Source organism: Schistocerca gregaria, chromosome 5 (assembly GCF_023897955.1).
Source record: "Schistocerca gregaria isolate iqSchGreg1 chromosome 5, iqSchGreg1.2, whole genome shotgun sequence".
In the NCBI taxonomy this organism is placed as follows: Eukaryota; Metazoa; Arthropoda; class Insecta; order Orthoptera; family Acrididae; genus Schistocerca; species Schistocerca gregaria.
Window position 1 is genome coordinate 170,027,410 of NC_064924.1, and position 20,527 is coordinate 170,047,936.

General features: G+C 40.2%; 1 protein-coding gene across 8 annotated transcripts in view; it reads right to left on the bottom strand.

Annotated features, from left to right (window-relative positions):
• LOC126272258 (uncharacterized) overlaps positions 1-20,527 on the bottom strand; it is a 79,574-nt gene that overhangs the window by 27,363 nt on the left and 31,684 nt on the right. For 6 of the 8 annotated variants that reach the window (XM_049974978.1, XM_049974980.1, XM_049974976.1 and 3 more), the window contains 3 exons: positions 17,872-18,118; positions 7,949-8,079; positions 7,750-7,863 (listed from right to left, as the gene is read on the bottom strand). In XM_049974978.1, coding sequence (XP_049830935.1) covers positions 7,750-7,863; positions 7,949-8,079; positions 17,872-18,118 — 492 coding nt within the window. Of the gene's footprint in view, positions 1-7,749; positions 7,864-7,948; positions 8,099-17,871; positions 18,119-20,527 lie in introns of those variants that run through there. The other 2 variants (XM_049974977.1, XM_049974984.1) reach the window with 2 other exon arrangements.

The window sequence follows — 20,527 nt, forward strand, 5'->3', positions numbered from 1 at the left end:
TTCCATCATGTTGTCATCCTGAAGACACTGACCTGGATCTCAGAGGGTTTCTGATTGTGTTCAATAACAAGCATTCTTATCTCATAAGCAGATCAGGAATTAAGTTGGTAATCCATACCAACTACAAAATCCTAATAGGACTTACAGAGATGGAATGTAAAGAAATATTCATCCACATTATGAAATGTATGACATGGCAAAGCAACCATTCACCACCATTATTTAACTAGTAGTTTAAAGAAGCAGTCTATGAGAGAAAGGAAATTGAGCAGTAATAAAAGAGTGAGTGAAACAAACATCAATTTAAGATAATGATGACATGGCTGTTCTGCTAGGAAGTATGGCAGATGTGTCAAACTGAATGGAAAACATATTTTACACAGAGTATGGTTGGTAAGATGAGGGGGATGTTGCATAGTAGAACCAACAACTTAGGTTCTAATAAAACTGAAAATGACACAGTAGCAGAAGTGAGAGAGTTCTCCTATCTATGAAGAAAGAGTACACAGAAATAGGAAATGCAAAGAATACATCACAAGTAGACCTGTGGGGAAAATAAAATACAACTGTCCCACTGAGATGGAATTGAGAAAGAGGTTCCTGAAGAGTACATCTAGAGCACAGTGTGTTACGGAAGAAAATGTGGTCAATGCTAATAAGAAACTAGAAACGTGAATAGTGAAAAATGTTGAATATTTAGGAGAAAGGTAAGTTACAAAATGAAGACATAGTAGATAGGGCAGTTAATAAAAGAAAGCTACAGATAGCCATTACAGGGTGTCTACAGATTTTCAGAGGATCAAATTCATGATCTTTTCCTGACTTTTCTCATTACTTCTTTAGTTATATTCATGATCACTAGAAAATAGGGGTGGTGCAATGACACGTACAGTTTATTATAAACCTGAAAGCTGGTTGAAATAAAATCTATTAAAATACAAATTCTTTTAACATCGTAACATAGGAAAACTTACAACTTTCCTTAAGAAACTATAACAATTCTGAAGGTACAAAATTTATGTCAAAAATTAAACTTTGCAGTAAAAAAATCCAGTGTTTAAGTTTCTTAGTTAAAACTTGAACTTTCAACATCTAGAAATTCACCTGCTTCTTTCGTATTTTCAATAATCATTCATTTTTTAAGCTCTTTTATTTTTTGAACTGATCTCCTTTTAAGATTAGGCCTTTTTGATGAAGCTATCTTCACAGTTAGTGTCACTGATTTTATTATGTCTACATTGTTTCTCAGTATTAAGTAAACAACCTAATGATTCTACTGCATTGTAAACACTTCTTCCTGCAACAATTCTATCTTCTAAGTTTACAACTAAATCTTCTTTGTTAACAGTACTTCCACAAAAAATGGATAACAGTTTCTGCACGATGAAGTGGTGGTCCACACTTTGCATAAAGTTCATCAGAAAGTGATCAAATTTGTCCTCCTTAGGGCTGAATTGTTTCAGTTGGTTTTTAGAATAGTCACAAAATTTAAAGTAATCTCTCATCACTGTTGATGGAGCCATTTCTTCTTCTTCTTCTTCTTCTTCTTCTTCTTCTTCTTCTTTTGACACAAATTCTTAAAATGCAACTGTCACTCAAGAACTTCTCCAAATGGAGCTCTGTGTAACTTGGGGTGCTAAACATGAGCCACCTTTGATTAGCTTTAATTTCAAAGGACTCTTGTCAGCAATTAACAATGTAGGAAAAGATGAATTGCTACTTACTGTAAAGATGACGTGTTAAGCTGCAGACAGGCACAATTAGAAGACCCTTTCACATGGCATTCTGGCCCGAGCAGCAGGAGCTGGAGACCAGACATGCATGAGGTGCGCTTAATTGTGTGAATGAATGGTGCGTGCTTCTCTTTTTCCGACGAAGGCTGTGAGTGAAAGCTTATGTGTAAGTGCCTTTTAATTGTGCCTGTCTGCTACTTAGTGTGTCGTATTTACAGTAAGTAGCAATCTATCTTTTTCTACATTGTTGTTATTCCTGCCTGGAGTTTCCATTGTTCAATTATTCTCAGTGATTTCTAGACACAGACTTTGTGAAAGACCTGTGCACTCATTTCCGAAAATAAGGGTATCCTTTTCTATGGAGTTCATGCTACAAGCAGTGGCACCACACCCAGTATGTACATGACGAGTTGTTTTATGATTACATGCTTTGGAAACATCAATAGAAAGTTATGTGTTAGAATGTGTCACCATTTCCATAACAGTATTCTTCATGAACTGAAAAGCAATGTTATACATTAAGCTGAGCAAATCTTTGTACAAAAAGGGGAAAATAGAGTCCTTTGGTATTTACTTTTTAGTTCAAAACTCTTTTAAAGTTCAGTTGATAATGACATAACAAACTCGAGTTTTGCACAAAGGAGTTTGTCTTGTAAGTGATATTTTAATGTTTCAAAGTTTCTACTTTCAGGTGGTCTTTAATGTACTGGGTGATCAAAAAGTCGGTATAAATTTGAAAACTTAATAAACCATGGAATAATGTAGATAGATAAGTAAAAATTGACACACATGCTTGGAATGACATGGGGTTTTATAAAAATAAATAAATAAATAAAAAAGTTCACAAAATGTCCGACAGATGGCACTAACTGCTACCGTGACGGGTGAGAGGTACGCCGATATGTTACAGTATCGTATCATCCCCAGCCTGGCTGATAAAACACCTGCTGGAACGTACGATGTTTATGCAGGATGGCACTCCATATTGCTAGACGCGTGAAAGATCTCTTGCATGCGTTGTTTGGTGATGATCGTGTGCTCAGCCGCCACTTTCATCATGCTTTGCCTCCCAGGGGCCCAGACGTCAGTCCGTGCGATTATTGGTTTTGGGGTTACCTGACGTCATAGTGTATCGAGATCGACCGACATCTCTAGGGACGCTGACAGACAACATCCGACGCCAATGCCTCACCATAACTCCGGACATGCTTTACAGTGCTATTCACAACATTATTCCTTGACTACAGCTATTATTGAGGAATGATGGTGGACATATTGAGCATTTCCTGTAAAGAACATTATCTTTGCTTTGTCTTACTTTGTTATGCTGATTATTGCTATTCTGATCAGATGAAGCGCCATCTGTCGGACATTTTTTGAAATTTCGTATTTTTTTGGTTCTAATAAAACCCCATGTCATTCCAAGCATGTGTGTCAATTTGTACCTCTCTATCTACATTATTCCGTGATTTACTCAGTTTTCAAATTTATACTGACTTTTTGATCACCCGGTACTTCAGCAACATACTTCTTCAAATGTGGAGTAAGTTCTACAGCTCTCTTCATGACTTCAATATTTCCAACCCATCTTACAGAACAAAATCTGAGAGGAAAATTGAAAAACTCAGTGATATTTGAGAATGTTGCCTTCCTTGAAGGAAAAATCCTTCACATGGTACCAGATCACCCTAAGAAATTCATGAACATTCCAACCACTTTTGTTATGAGCAGTTTTCAAAGCTCCATTCACTATATGAAGTGAAAAAGTGCCACAATGAAACATTTGTAGCTCGTTATCTTCTTCACTGATTAGAAATGCTTGCAAATCATGCAAAGTCTTCAAGTTCACATATAGGATGATTTTGTTGATCCCAGAAACGAACAACCAAATCCATCTGCCCCTTCTGGACATCTTTGTTTAAACTCTCATCACTGACACACAAAATAATCCAACTTTCCTGATTATTATGTAGGAGATTCTGGAAATGAGGACCAAGTCCATAAGTAATTATATATGACAACTTATCCTTGTGTAACTGTGTGTGTGTGTGTGTGTGTGTGTGTGTGTGTGTGTGTGTGTCTAAACAAAGATTCCACGACTTACCAAGTGGGAAAGCGCCGGTAGACAGGCACAATAAATAAAACACACAAAATCAAGCTTTCGCAACCAACGGTTGCTTCATCAGGAAAGAGGGAAGGAGAGTGAAAGACGAAAGGATGTGGGTTTTAAGAGAGAGGGTAAGGAGTCATTCCAATCCCGGGAGCTGAAAGGCTTACCTTAGGGGGGAAAAAAGGACAAGTGTACACTCTCTCTCTCTCTCACACACACACACACACACACACACACACACACACACACAACACACACACAACACACATATCCATCTGCACATACACAGACACAAGCAGACATTTGTAAAGGCTAAGAGTTTGGGCAGAGATGTCAGTCGAGGTGGAAGTACAGAGGCAAAGAAGTTGTTGAAAGACAGGTGAGGTATGAGCGGCGGCAACTTGAAATTAGCGGAGGTTGAGGCCTGGCGGATAACGAGAAGAGAGGATATACTGAAGGGCAAGTTCCCATCTCCAGAGTACTGACAGGTTGGTGTTAGTGGGAAGTATTCAGATAACCCAGACGGTGTAACACTGTGCCAAGATGCGCTGGCTGTGCACCAAGGCATGTCTAGCCACAGGGTGACCCTCATTACCGACAAACACTATCTGCCTGTGTCCATTCATGCGAATGGACAGTTTGTTGGTGGTCATTCCCACATAGAAAGCTTCACAGTGTAGGCAGGTCAGTTGGTAAATCACGTGGGTTCTTTCACATGTGGCTCTGCCTTTGATCGTGTACACCTTCCGGGTTACAGGACTGGAGTAGGTGGTGGTGGGAGGATGCATGGGACAGGTTTTACACTGGGGGCGGTTACAAGGGTAGGAGCCAGAGGGTAGGGAAGGTGGTTTGGGGATTTCATGGGGATGAACTAAGAGGTTACGAAGGTTAGGTGGCTGGCGGAAAGACACTCTTAGTGGAGTGGGGAGGATTTCATGAAGGATGGATCTCATTTCTGGGCGGGATTTGAGGAAGTCGTATCCCTGCTGGAGAGCCACATTCAGAGTCTGATCCAGTCCTGGAAAGTATCCTGTCGCAAGTGGGGCACTTCTGGGGTTCTTCTGTAGGAGGTTCTGGGTTTGAGGGCATGAAGAAGTGGCTCTGTTTATTTGGTTCTGTACTAGGTCGGGAGGGTAGTTGCGGGATGCGAAAGCTGTTTTCAGGTTGTTGGTGTAATGGTTCAGGGATTCCGGACTGGAGCAGATTCGTTTGCCATGAAGACCTAGGCTGTAGGGAAGGGACCGTTTGATGTGGAATGGATGGCAGCTGTCATAATGGAGGTACTGTTGCTTGTTGGTGGGTTTGATGTGGACGGACATGTGAAGCTGGCCATTGGACAGATGGAGGTCAATGTCAAGGAAAGTGGCATGGGATTTGAAGTAGGACCAGGTGAATCTGATGGAACCAAGGAGTTGAGGTTGGAGAGGAAATTCTGGAGTTCTTCTTCACTGTGAGTCCAGATCATGAAAATGTCATCAATAAATCTGTACCAAACTTTGTGTTGGCAGGCCTGGGTAACCAAGAAAGCTTCCTCTAAGCGACCCATGAATAGGTTGGCGTACGAGGGGGCCATCCTGGTACCCATGGCTGTTCCCTTTAATTGCTGGTATGTCTGGCCTTTGAAAGTGAAGAAGTTGTGGGTCAGGATGAAGCTGGCTAAGGTAATGAGGAAAGAGGTTTTAGTAGGGTGGCAGGCGATTGGCGTGAAAGGAAGTGCTCCATCACAGCGAGGCCCTGGACGAGTGGAATATTTGTGTATAAGGAAGTGACATCAATGGTTTCAAGGATGGTTTCCGGGGGTAACAGATTGGGTAAGGATTCCAGGCATTCAAGAAAGTGGTTGGTGTCTTTGATGAAGGATGGGAGACTGCATGTAATGGGTTGAAGGTGTTGATCTACGTAGGCACGGATACGTTCTGTGGGGGCGTGGTAACCAGCTACAATGGGGTGTCCGGGATGATTGGGTTTGTGAATTTTAGGAAGAAGGTAGAAGGTAGGGGTGCGGGGTGTCGGCGGGGTCAGGAGGTTGATGGAGTCAGGTGAAAGGTTTTGTAGGGGGCCTAAGGTTCTGAGGATTCCTTGAAGCTCTGCCTGGACATCAGGAATGGGATTTTACCATCTACACCTACCCCTCAAGATTGCCAAAACAAAATTGATGACAACCCACACGATTTCATTAGCTTTTCATCACTTTCACGATCACCTGTTAATTTTCATTATTTTTCATGACTTTCATGACCTGTAGATACCCTACACACTGCCTACTTTCTTTTTATGACAATACAATGCGAAATATTAGTATCCAAAGCACTGAAATCGAGACTGCAATGGGCTTTTGTCAGCTAATTATAGCTCATGTCATGTGATCTTGCCAGCCAGTTACAGCAGATATTCAAACCATGGGGCACATGATGTCATCAGCCAATAGCAACATCACTGTTACATAGTACGAACACACATATAGGAAAAGTTAATGGCTTAAATTTACGTACGTATAGTATAGTTACAAGTAAAGCTAGTTTTCACAAGTAAAATTGGTCCTTTTTCGCATGTGCTGTCTTTTAAGATATATGAAACTCAGATGTACCAGCAAAATTTTAAATAATGGCATAAATGGCTGGTCTCCTGGGCCCAACATTTTTCTATGTGGCTGGTCCTCAAAGTGTTAAGTTTTGAATGGGAGTCAACCGCTCTGTGATTTATGAAATTCATCGGACATTCTCACATGTGACATAATTCATCTTGCTTAAAAGAAAATTTGCTTTGAAAGTAATGCTTCTCAAACCACCATTTGGAATATTTTCTCATGACCCGTTAAAATGTAAACAGTTGTGACATCATGCTCATCTGAAACAATATGTTGTCACAAAGTATTGCATAATTTTTATCCTAAAGCCTTTGACACATTTTGTTGCCAGCAAACGCTTTTGTGTGTGCTGTGCTTAGTTGTAAATGGCACATTTTCTTTGCAATTTAACCTTCATTTTGGTGTCTCTCTCTCTCTATCATTTATCTTTTATTGCTGCTGTATTATTCTGCAGTAGCTGAATTAAAAATCTTTGTTAGAGTATCACTTTATATCAGCCAATTTTTTTTTTAAGAAAAAAATACTGAAAACTATGACAATGAAAAATTCCCAGAATTCTAAAAAATTCCCCATTTTTTTCCAGTTTTCTCTCGGTAGAAAAAATTCCCTGGTTTTTCCTGGTTGTCCCAGAGCATGTGGTGCTGGAAGGTGTGTGTATGTGGGAGGGGGGGGGGGGGGGGAAGGGGGCAAGATTGTGAGCAAGTGTGGACATACATGCAGGCGTGTGGATGGGGGTGGGAAAATTGTAACCAAACACTAGACTATAGAAAATGTATTTTAGAGGCAATCAATTTTAATCACTACATATACATAAAAACATTAGCATATGATATAAAGACAATAAAAATGACATCAAAAGAGCGAATTTTTAAAAACTGTCCTGCATTTTAATATAAGCAGAATAATTATTACAGTAACTAACAGCTGAAAATCCAGGTTGGAATAATGACAATATAATAAAAGGATAATGCTACTTACCATATAGTGGAGTTGCTGAATCACAGACAGGCACAAAGAAAGACTCCTAAACAAATAAGCTTTTGGCCAAAAGGCCTACTTCTGAATTTGACCTCTCTCTCTCTCTCTCTCTCTCTCTCTCTCTCTCTCTCTCTGCCAAGCCAGCCAGAGACAGTGGTTGTGTGTGTGTGTGTGTGTGTGTGTGTGTTTTACAGTCTTTTTGTTGTGCCAGTCTGTGATTCAGCATCTCCACTTTATGGTGAGCAGCCGTCTATCCTTTTCCTAAATACTGTCAATAAGTAAAAGCTTCTGATCTCAAAGAGTTTAAGATGCTGAAAGAGGGAAACTGGTATCAATTTTACCTGCTTCACACAATTTCAGTGCCACTTCCATATCTGGGTCATTCTCAGATAAAACAATGTGGAATAATGTAGAGTTTGCTATGCCTGTTGTTACATTAGGATCCCCACCATTAGCTGAAACATTTTAAATTTACTTATTTACAAAGAATATTACACACACGTATTTAGCACAGAGACCCAACTACTTAAAATTTTATACCTAGAAATACATCAAGAAGCATGAGGAGCTGTTCACGAAGTTCACTGGCAGATAATTTCTCTTCACCATTAAGGCCTATTGTTCGTAATGGATTAGTGATGTCCTCTTCCTCTTCTCCTGACTCTAGGCTGCTAAAAGTAGCCCCAGTTTCTTTAAAAAGTAAGCTGTAACTCACACTAAATGCTAGCACATAAAAATTTAATAAAATGAAATGATAACATTTCTTTAAGTCATTTTAGTAAAAAATAAACTTATACAGACAACTGAATTATGTGGGAGTAAAATTTCAAACTGAAAAGTGCAATGAACAATATCACGCATAATGTAATTTAACAACTGCTGATAAGGAATGAATGTTAACTGGAGAACACACGCTGAATAATGATAATGCATTTATTACTAAATGCTGAAATCAAATGATATGTTTACTACACTTAGAAAGAAAAGGGTTCCAAAACGAAACTAAATTGCAAACTGATGCAAAACTTATAAGTAGGGCTGAATGCCTAGTCAAGAGAGACACAGCACACTTAAAGGGGTGATAAGGCAATGAAAGAACAGAGTGAAAAGTGGAGGGGAAAGACAAATAGAGGTACACCAAAACATGTAGAATCTGTGTAAGCTGAGTCCCATTTTTGTAGTACAGATCAAACACTTGCTGCCAACTTCTCCCCTGAAAGTTCTTAAGTACTAGTGCTGGAAAGAACAATTCAAAGAGCTTGCACGGCGAAACAGGGCCAGAGATCCGAAATGTTCTAATGTAAACAATTATGTGTATTTACTTTCAATACACTGCCTGTGTGTGAGACTGTTAGCAACTAAGCAGTAGTTTTACAGTTGGTTCTGTCCATACATTACTGAGTACTCACATTCAAAGGACAAGTCCTGAATGTCTGAGTGACTTTTAGGCTGCAAGTTTAGGACTGCTATGTGTCATCAACAGTGCTTTACAATAGGGTACTGTATGTTATCAGCAGAGCCTATTATGCAGTTTCCTTTGCATTACCTTGGGCAATACTTTTATGTAGATACACACTTGGTAGCCAGACACTGGGAAGCCATTTTCTGTAACGCTATTTCTGCTTGTTGCTAACTTTCAGAAGCAAATTTATGTTGTGGTGAATTTATTACATTATCCAGCTTGAGAAGTTAATCTGTGTCAATTATAAAATTATGAGACAGAATAGCTGGCCAATACTTACACTCAGGAGGCAAACTTCTTAGTACTGCCAATAAAAACACACAAAATCAAAAGTGACAGTCCCTGATTTTGAACTATTAGTTATTTTCTTAGTAAGGAAAGTCACACAGATAGGGGTGGTTACAAAGAAAGGGCTGAGCACTCAGATCTCATACCCCTGGATGAGAGTGAACTACCTGTACAAGGCCCAAGAATATAAAAAACAATAAATTGAATAAAATTATTTAATTGGATAGCACAACAGTCTTATGTGTGTGTTCTGCCGCCACTTGGTGAGTAGATTTTTCATCTATCCAATTAAATAATTTTATCAATAATTAATTGTTTTCATTAATAAATTGAATAAGATGTAGAAATAAATACAAATTAAAATATAATAAAAAATAATAAGGAAAAAGAATAATAATGAAAAATGAGAGGGGGAAGGGAGGGTTAAACATTGTTAAAGCCCAAAAGATGTCAGCATGCAAGAATATGTTCAAAGGCAAGTTCCAATCTCTTGAGTTCATGGAAACTAATGTGTGTGATCTGACAACAACAACAACAGCAATAAATACATGCATTAGGAGTGAGAGTTGCAGGAACATAAACGGAGTGCACTGAAACCATCTTTATTTACAACAAATTTATCTATTCTGGACCATGACTGAATTGAGTGTAGCTGTCTTTTGCAGACTTACTTAATAATTTCCTGAAACAAGTAACTCCTTCCCATGGCGTACTAACATTAAAGGCTATTACTGTTTTCTTTAAATAACCAAATGAAAACAGAACACCCGTTCAAAAGTAACCACCACATGAATTAAAAAGACTGAGAGATGAGATGGTCAATTCCCGTTTTGTGGAACGCAATTGGGTGCTGCCAGATCCACAACTGCACTCACTCCCACACTTTCTTTTCTGAACAAAACCAATCTCTGTGCATGCCTTTCTTCAGCTTACCAAGGATGTGAAAATCACACAGTGAAAGTTGCACACTGTACAGAGTATGTTGTTGAGTTTGCCAACCAAATTGCTACAGCACAGCTCTCGTCTAATTGGTATTGTGGGGGTGAACGTTATTGTGCAACAAGAGGTTTCCGTCCAAGAGCATTCTTGTGTGTTTTGACTACATGGCACGTCGCAGTTTCTGCAAAGTGTCTTTATAGCACTGTGCACTGACTGTGGTTCTAAGCTCGAGGAACTCAGTGAGTAGAGGGCCCTTGCAGTCCTAGAAGAAGGTCATCTTGACCTTAGCGGAAATTGCGTGAACCTTGCGTGAACCACTTTGGATTTCTTTGTAGGGGGAGATGTGGACTGTTTCCACTAATGGGTTTGGCATTTGCCTTCAGGCTGTCAGATGGAATCATCCTGTTGCATGGTAACACCCACAAGCACACTGCCAATCTGATGAAGGCCATGCTTCAGCAATGTGGTTGGGAAATGCTGGAACACCCTCTGTACAGCCAAGTTCTTTCACCATACAATTTTCACATCTTTGGCAACATGGTTTTATTGTCCCAACTGATTGAAGCAACAATATCATGTTTATTTCACAACAAAGAAAAAATTGAGTTTAGAGGTATGATTAAACACTTCTATTTAAAACGCCAAAAACGGATCAAAGCTGAGTTGTATAAAGTTTACAGCACATCTGTTCCTGTGTCCACAGCTCTTAGCAATTGGGTAAATGAGTTTAAATGGGGTCGTGCAGCCACAAAAAATGAACAGCGTTCGTGATGTCCCGTGGAAGTGACCAACCCTGATAAGATTTACAAAATCCATGATATGGTTTTGAGTGAGTGACAAACTGAGGTGTTTGAAACAGTTCAGGCCACAGGCATATTGCAACATTCAGTGTTTTCAATTGTGTACAAAAGAACTGGATGTGAAAAAAATTTTGGCTTGATGGATGCTGAGTTTGCTCTCAGTGGAGAATACGCGCAACCAGGTGGTCAATGCTGAGGCTGTTTTGGCATTTGATGTCAAAATCCTATTGGGTTTCTGCATCGATACATAACTGTCGATGAAAGATGGATACACCACTACAACCCACAGGCTAAGGGACAGTCAAAACAGTGGTGTTTTGAAGGCAAATGGGCTCTGAAGAAAGTGAACACAGTGAGGTTGGCCAGAAAGGTGATGGCACGGTTTTTTGGGATGCACGCAGAATCATCTATGTCAATTACTTGAAAAAAGAGCAAATGAAAACTGTGTAGTATTATGCATTGCTATTGCACCAGTGAAGTGAAGAAATCAAAGAAAAACATCTTCATCTGAAAAACAAACAGACCCTCTTCCATCAGAATGAGGCACGGGTGTACACACGCAGTTTCAATGGCTAAAATTATGGAATTAGAGTTGAATTATTGCAAAACACACTGTGTTTGTCAAGGCAAAAAGTCAAGTGCTGGCACGACAGTCCAAAACGACAAAGAAGAATAGACTGTGACATGAGGTCAGCCAATCGCATGCTGACCGACCTCCCTTCCAGGATGACAAAGCGATAGCAGCGGCTCCTATATGAAGACAACATAAGCACCGCACCTGATTGGTGGCGGGCCCTGTTCAATAACAGCTTCAAGATTAGTGACTTGGATAGCAGCATCAATGTTAGGCAGTTTGATAGCAGCTTTAACAGTAGCCACCTCGATAGCAGTTCAGGAAAGACTTCTGTCAGTTAGAGATCAGTGGTCACTGCAAAGAGTGGCTATTTCGTGTGCTGCCCTTTGCTTGCGACGCATCTCTGTAATTGCCAAAGTTAAGTACTGAATTTGATTACTTGTAATAAAACTCTTTAATATGAGTTGTTTGACTGTTTGTCTAGTGAACCAAGTATGCAGGATTCCTAGACACAACAAGACTGAAGACAGGGCTGGACGTAAGAGTATTCACCGGCTGTGGCCTGCTATGGTCTTTTTCATTATTTCTGTACATGGAAAAATGGCCAAGTGGATGATAGATCACATTGAATGAGGTGGTCATTGTCCAAACAGATACCGATTTTACAACTCTACCAAAATCTTACTTTTTGGACGTTTTAAAAAAAGTTGGACATATTCTTAGAAAAGCATATAGAATTAACAGGAGATTAAGTTAAAAAATTAGAAAATAATAAATCCTGAAATAATTAGTTTTGCTAACTGTTTCTAAGGACTTACTGAATGAGACTTGTACAAAGGCCACCAAGCAGTCACGAAGAAAAAATGAACACAGGCAGGATAGTAATATGGAATAACATGTTGTGGAACACATACTTGTAAAACAAGGGAGGATCAAAAAGTAATGCACAATAATTTTCTCTCTCCTGGTATAGCAGCTGAAAAGTCAAAATTTCACAAAGATATAGTTTGAAGTGTGCACTACAAATGGAATTTTGTTTTTACGTGCAGCTGTACCGAGAGAAGTCAGAACTACAAAATAAACATGGTGCATATGTTTCTGTTGTCAACTTGTGAAGGGCAGCGAAGAGTAGTTCAATATTTGAGGGGCCAAAGGGCACAGAGTTAAATTCACAGGGGCACGCATGGCATGTATGGGGATGACTGTATGGACCATAGCAATGTCTCCAGATGGTGTGCATTCTTCTAAGATGGCCATATAGACCTTAGAGATTCACTATGCTCCAGGCAGCTGATAAAAGCTGCAACTCTACAGAATGTCAGAGCCATTGAGGGAGCAATTTCGAATGATCGGAATGTGCTTATCCTAGCAGTTCAACATTTCTTATCGTGTAGCGTACAATGCTGTTCATGACACGTTGAAACTTCATAAAGCTAGTGCTCGCTGAGTGCCTACGACCTGACTGACAACCACAAGAGCCCGTAAATGATGACAAGCTTGGATCACACATTATGTCGCAGAAGGGCATGACTTTCTGAAAAGAATAGTCAATGGTGATGTGTAATGGGTGTACTGCTACACATCCAAAACCAAGCACGCCCCTATGAAGTGGAAACATGCCAGTTCCCCACTATGTTCAGGGATATGTATGTGTGTTATTGGTGAACTTTGATGAGCACCAGACCACTGTGAATGCTGCAGCTCACATTAAAGCATCGGTTAAGTTGCGTCATGCCCTTTGTGACAAGTGCCACAACACTAATGTTGACATTGTCAAAATTCTTCATGACAATGCTCGGCCCCATGTTGCTGCTCCTGTTCATGAAAAATCACCAAATTTGGGTGGGAAGTGCCCCAGAATCCACAGTACAGTCTCGACCTTGCACCCACAGCTTTCATCTACCTGGTCCCATGAAGAAATTCCTGGCTGGTGAACACTTTGCGACAGATGCGGAAGTGAAATCAGGAGTCTACAGATGTCTACACTCTGATCAAACAGATTTCTACGAGCGGGGCATTCTGAAACTGTTACCATGATGGGAGAAATGTCCTGAGAATGTTGGTGACATCTAGAAACATGAGTAAAAGGTGTAAGTCAATTTGAGATTTTTTTGTTTTGTTTTGTATTAAAACTTTCTGGCAATAAAATTATTGTGATTTACTTTTAAATCTTCGCCCATAGAGCAATCATAACTTTGATGGTAACTAAGTCATGGGAGTAATATGGAAAACTGCTGAGACAAGCACTTCAGAACTTCATAGGGAAGAACTAGAACTAGTATTGCAATGCAAGCTTGGTTGTTGTCATGTACTTGGGTTCAACTAAAAGGAGCCTCTGAAATTGTTTTCGCTTTCAACATGGGCATTTTTCTTTTCTTTGAGTTTACTTACTTTTTCATTTTCCCTTTCAGCGTTACTGTATTGTGCAGTTTCTGTAGCATTATTTTATTTGGTTTTACTCCTCGTCTCCATCATTCTCCCAATTAATTTTTTTTGTTGCAATCTATCTCGTTCCCATACTCTCCTCTCTTCATCTCTCAGTCGTCGATAATCCTCTCCACTACTGCTTACATTCTGCATTTCACAAACATGTTGCTGGCATTCCATTGTTGATTTCTACACTGCTCCTGTCTGACTATGCTCTCATACATTTGGTGTAATGCATGACCATTTTAATTAACCCCCCAAAATTCTGTTATTAGCAACCTTAACCCTCTCGATGGAGGAACTACCATCCTGGAAACTAATTTACTACAGTACTTTTCCTCCTCCATGTTTCTTGCTGCTGGGTTGTACATTTCAGACTTCCGTCCGCACTACTGCAGGAACTCTAAGAAAAATTGACACCTCGAGGTGTCGGGTATTCTGCCAGGTATCAGCATTGACCATGTACAAAATTTCAACAATGTACTTGTCTTCGTCAGGCGCTACCTGACACTGTTAATCGAGTGGAATGTATCCAGTATTTACACCTTCAGGTTCCCACCCCCCTTCCATCGGCCCCAGGTGTTCTATCTGCGATCTGTTCTTGCTAGAAGCATCCTCAGGGATCCTATCTTTGGCCCAGTATATGTACACGTTAGCTAGTGATCCAGTTTTTCCTGTTTGCCTCCATAGTCAGTTCTTGGCATTCCATCTAGGCTCTATTCCCTCTAGAAATGGTCTGGGACATTCTGTATTCCACATCTGGTGTTCCATTTTTGGACCAGTACGTCTGACAGAGATCTGGCATTCTGCTCTCAGTACAGTGGTCCTAGTGCTGTGTCTGGGTTCGTTCTCCAAATCCACATTCTCACTTATTCTCTTAGTTGAGTTCTGCTGCTACTGCAATTCCGTTTTTAGAGACTCTAGAGCTTTATTCCTGGCTTTGCTGAGTTGGTACCAAGTGTCACGAATCATAAGTTTTTTCCACCAACTCTATCTGTGCTGACTCTCTTATAACACTGACCCAGTCAATATCTGTAGGTCTGTGCCAAAACCTTCATTTTTCACAGATCATGTCAAGATTAAATTCCAGAAAGTACTCAGCAATGGCTGATTTAGTTGTCTGTCTCAGTTGGATGTGCTGATGTTCTTTGCCTCTGAAGTCCGTATCCTAGTTCTTTGTCCAAAGTATGATATGCCACACTGGTATGGCATATTATAAATTCCTGGTTTGTGTAGACCAAGGTCATCTTTCACGTTTCTCAGTAGTCCTCTAATTTTGGCGGGTGGACAGAACATACACTTGATGTCACACTTCTTGAATCCTGGTGACTTCGACAAAACTAGATCCCACACACGGCAGGTAAGCCACAGCCTTTGCTTATCTTGCACTTCTTCCCTATCGTGTTGCAGAGTGGCTTCTTGAAAAGTCTTCTGAATGTGTTTGACAGTGTTACAAGTTTTGCAGAAGACTGAGTAGTAGATGCTCTATTTCTAATCTCAAGGTATGTCAAGGTGTGTATCCTGTGGACCAATGCCTTTAGAACTCAATTTTTCTCTGAGAGTGATGACAACTGCTAGCCTGCATGGATAAATCAGTGTGTGTAGATTTGAGATACAGACTGTGGCCCACAACACCCCATCTGGTCTCCTGCTGACAAGTACACCCAGAAATGGCAACTCCACCTGTCTCCACTTCATTGGCCAACTTTATATTTTGGTGGTGTGAGTTAAGACGTTCCAGAAACTCAATGAGCCTCTCCCTATCAAGAAGCCACCTCCAAAGATATCACTTACATACCTGGAGACTTGCAAGTTCATATCTAGCTGCCTCTAAGTCGTCCTTCTCAAATTTATCGAAAAACAGATTGGCAACTGCTGGAGAATGGAGGCTGCCCGTGGCTACCCTTTCTGTCTGCTCATAATATTGGCTCTCATACAGAAAATATGCTGAAGTCAGCATACATCTGAATAGAATCATCACAGCACTGTCAAATTCCTCTGTCGTCAGTTCTTGTGAGCTTTTCAGTGGCACCTTGGTACACATGGAGACCACATCAAACCTGACCACTGTATCAGATTCCATGATATGTAGTTGCAAGGAGTACTCCAAGTTGTTGGTGTGTTGAACACACTTCACCACATATGGGCACAGAAGTTTCTTCAAATAGCTAGCTGCTGGATATGTTTATGTGCCATGTTACTGACAATTGAGCTTAATGGCACACTTCTGTATACTTTTGGCAGTCCATACAGTCTTCGTGGAACTGATGCCCTAGGTTGTAGTTGTTTGATGATGTTGTCAGGCATGCCTGTAGCTTTCAAGAGTTCCACAGCCTTTTTGTCCATTTCGTCAATGGGAGTACATTGTTGGGTCTACCAAAAACTGAAGAACTTTCTGATCATTATCAGTCTGCTGCATAATTAATCTGCTAGCAAAACCACAATGTTACAGTTTTCCTGAAGCTTCTTCATGCCAGTCTCCGCACTGGAAAAATTTAATTAAGGCGGTTTTGTCTCAGTGATCACCTACAAGTCTCCTGGCAGATTTCTTCGGCCACAATTGGTGGAAGTGTGTTGGCAACTTGTTCCACCAAACTGATTAAACATGAAACAGGCAAATTCCTTGAAAGTTGAGGCACCATATCACTTCATTCCCAGAGCAGCAAAAAAGATGAAACATAGCAAGCATAGAATTTATGAGGAGCAGCATTAGAGATACGTGTCACGGGCTATATTTGGTGGCCAGGGAGCATTTACAACTTTACCTTTATGTGGCAGCCTCCTTGGCAGGTAAAGACTAGGAATGTGTAGATAGTACCATCTGGTCTCTGTACGTGTAAAAAGGCTCAGCAGATGAAGGATACTTGGATTGTGATTAACTGAAGTGGCAAGCAGATTGACAAAATCACCTTCAAGTTACTCAGCAGGCGCTTCAATTTCACAAGTACTCCTAGGGATGTGTCCATTCCAAGTTTCATCAGTACAGTGAAGCAAGTTGCCACACATTTTCACCAAAGGTGGCACAAGAAATCTGCAGGAAGACCTGTACGACAACTACTAAGACGAAACCTCCTATTTCGAACATTTCTGGATGAGAGGTTGGCAATCAGGAAGCTATGGGAAGAGAGCAGCAGAATCATGACACTGAGTACCTACTCAGCAAAGCCTGGGATTCTGCACTAGAGCCACTAAAAACCCAATGTGGCAGCAGCAGAACTCAATAAAGAGAAGAACTGAGAATGTGGACAGGGGGAATGAACCCCAGACAGGGCACCAGAAGCACCATGATGAGAACAGAACACCACCTCGCGGCCCGGCGCACCGGACCAAAGACGGAACATCTCAAGACACTTCCAGTAGAAGGACGATACGTGGTGGGAGGCAATAGGCAATAAATACTGGTCCCACTCCAGTCGACTAGCAGCCTTCTTAGGTAGCATATGACAAAGACAAACAAGTCACACTGTCAACATATTATGCATGGATGACACTGATATCAATTTGTCAACAGATCACCAGGAAAGCCTGAAGAATTACTAAGAAAACTTTTAATGGTTACCCACTTTTCCACACTGTGTTTTTATGTTAAAGATTCCTTACTTTACTGTAGTAAGTATATTAAGCGGATAAGGTGGTACAACCAGTGTAATCAGTTCTCATATCTTCAGCCATTTTCTCCGTAATATAAAACAGTCACACTAAATATAAATTTCAATAACTGCTCTCAGTGTACTGCCAATGACTGCCCTCAGTGTACTGCCAGTGACTACAACAAAATATCCTATTAACTTGAGTACTGCCAAACAGCTTGCACAAACTGATTCTAGTACCATCTAAAATGGGGATACATTGTGACTTTTCAGCATGACAGTCCAGCAGAAAGGTGGTCAAATCTGACAAAAATGTAAACACACATTATAATGTGTGTAAAGAAACTGAGTGTAGCTTTTGAAGTAACTTTTAACTCACTTACCTTGCACTCTGATCACTGGAAACGAACACACTTTGTTGTAATACAACATCCCTTGTGCTACTAAGCAGGTTTATTAAGTATTCCATAGGACTTGGACTTGCTCGCTGAAGTTCCGATGTTGGTATGCGTAAGTTAGGATTTGCTCCACGTTCAACTAGTAACTTTGCTAAACCCAAATGTCTTTGATGTTTTCTAAACTCTGGATCTCCTGATAGTACTAGTGCCAATGGTATTTTCACAAAAGGGCCTGAAAACAAACCAATTACTGAAGACTTCAACACTGGAGTGAAAAAATTTACAACTAACACATATTTAAATATGTAGTCACTTTCACACTTGCCGTACGCAAGTACACCCCGTATGTGCACAACACATGAGGGAGGAGATGGAAAACATGAGAGACAGTAACTAAACAAACACTGTAGGTGAGAAATTTAATGTTGGTAAACTTCTTTCTACTTCTAACAGAAATCTAATTCCCATTTAAGAAAGCTCAATTCAGATTAAAAATCTCTGACAATGTTGATTACACTAATAACATGTATTGCATCTTTTAGAAAGAGAGAACTGCTCCTAAAACAAATGGCTACTAGAAGCCTTAAAATTATAGTGTAAAGACTACTATAAAATATTATATTGTGATCTTAGAGGGGAAAATAGAAGTATCATAAAAAAGTAAAAACCATATGGAACATCACCAGAAGCAAAATGAACTGAAGCACCTTTCTTTTATAATAGGACAGATCAGAGTGATCTCTGCGATTCTGATCTCCACGGGTTTTCAGAAAGAATTCAATAAACCATTTCTTGTATCCCAGCTGGATCAAAATAGTTGCTTCAATACCAATGCTGTTTGATCAAAGTCCCTATATCATGCCATAGCCAATGATAGCTGGTGTGCACCTAGATTCACATGGGAATATCAGCTGACCCCAGTTTGCCATGTCGGAAATGTACTGCACTTGGAGTATAGTAATAGAAATTGCTGTTTACTTCAAGGGACACACTGCCAGCATGGAATTGTAAGCTACATGGTTTACTGCTCAGATTACTTACTACTCTTATTATCACAAAAACACTTCACTGACTCTTCGGTTACTTGTTCTCTATCCTACCTGGGAGTAGTATAGTTTCTCACCACCATAAGCACTAGTGTCACCAGATTCACATTAATTTTGAAACTGCTGCCAATAGTAAGAAGCTCCTAGAGCAGGAAGGTGTTTCCTGCAGCAGCGGCAAAAACCAGTTTGTACACACATTTAGTTTAGTACCTTTCTTATACGCTTCTGAGAAGATTTGGCTGTTCATTTATGTGTTTTTAGCAATGTTACTGATTTGTTCCTAAGTTTTGTGTATTTTGTAATTTTTAGTGTCCTGTGATCTGACTTTGTAGTGTAAATTTCAGTGTTGGTTTTCAGTTTTCTTGTTTATATTTTATGTGCATCAGAACTTTAGTAGAACAGATGTACTCTGCCTACAATACTACATTTAGGTAAGTTGAACCCTTATTGTTGTCTGCTTGTACTTTCTCAGTTAGTGTTATTGCTTGGTTGCCACAGCATGTTTTATCTTGATTTTATGTAGTTCTGTGTGACAGGGTTAGGTCCTGTGCTTGCTGCTAGTGAATGGCAAACTGGTCACTGCCTAGAAACAGCTACAAGCTGTGTTGGCCATGGTTGACGGGTTTCAGGTTGTCACAATACTCTGCAGTGATTTGGGGACACTTGTAGAGAAAGCTGTAGCACCTCTGGTAACACTGGAATCCACATTGTCACAGTGTCTTCTTATGCACAGCAGTGATGGATCTGCATATCCCATGAGGAAGCAAATGTGCAAACTGGTAATACAGTTACTGCCTAATGCCTCAGCAACAGCCAAGAATGAGGTGATGTCCTATTTTGTTAATATATTTCAACCATCAAAATAGTCTCATCTCCTACCAAGTCTCGACAGACACAGAGGAAGGGCATGCTGTCACTGAGAGCTTCAACGTTAGGTGAGTAGTAGAACCCACCAGAAAAATAGCCGACAGGTTGGGAAAGCACGTAAGTGTGCTGATAGTATCCTTGCAAGAGGTTTTGTCTAAGATCTGGAAAAGACTGCTGGTGTGTACTGATCACACTGTGTGCAAATCATAAATTGTGTCAGCACGAATGACACATGTTGTCTATGTTCTGAGGTCATCCTTATTTCATACAGATTGTTTGTTGAATAGTAATGACAGCTAGCCTCAGAGAGCTTATTGCTAGGATAGGCCTGCTATCAATTAAAATGCCAATCCCACACAAAAACTTTGAAAACCCTGGACATCTGGATCAAATTGGATTATTTTCCTGGACACACACACACAGAAGTTGGCCGATGGCCACGGGGTACCATGGGGAGCAGGGACATGAGAGGGGGGAATATTTCCTTGCTTGCATTTCAATGCTGAAAAAGCCAGCGGGCACATGCCTCACCCCATCAAATATTAATTAATGTACGACAGTAACGAGGATTCATGAAAGTGCATTATAGAGACGTTCATGTTCAAACATAGTACTAATTTGCAGCAAGGAATACAAATGTAAATTAAATCAGTTTTAAAACACATCGATGAGTAGAAAGCAAATGCCATTTAAAATACAGTAGTCAGATGTCTGTCGAGTGGGGAGGT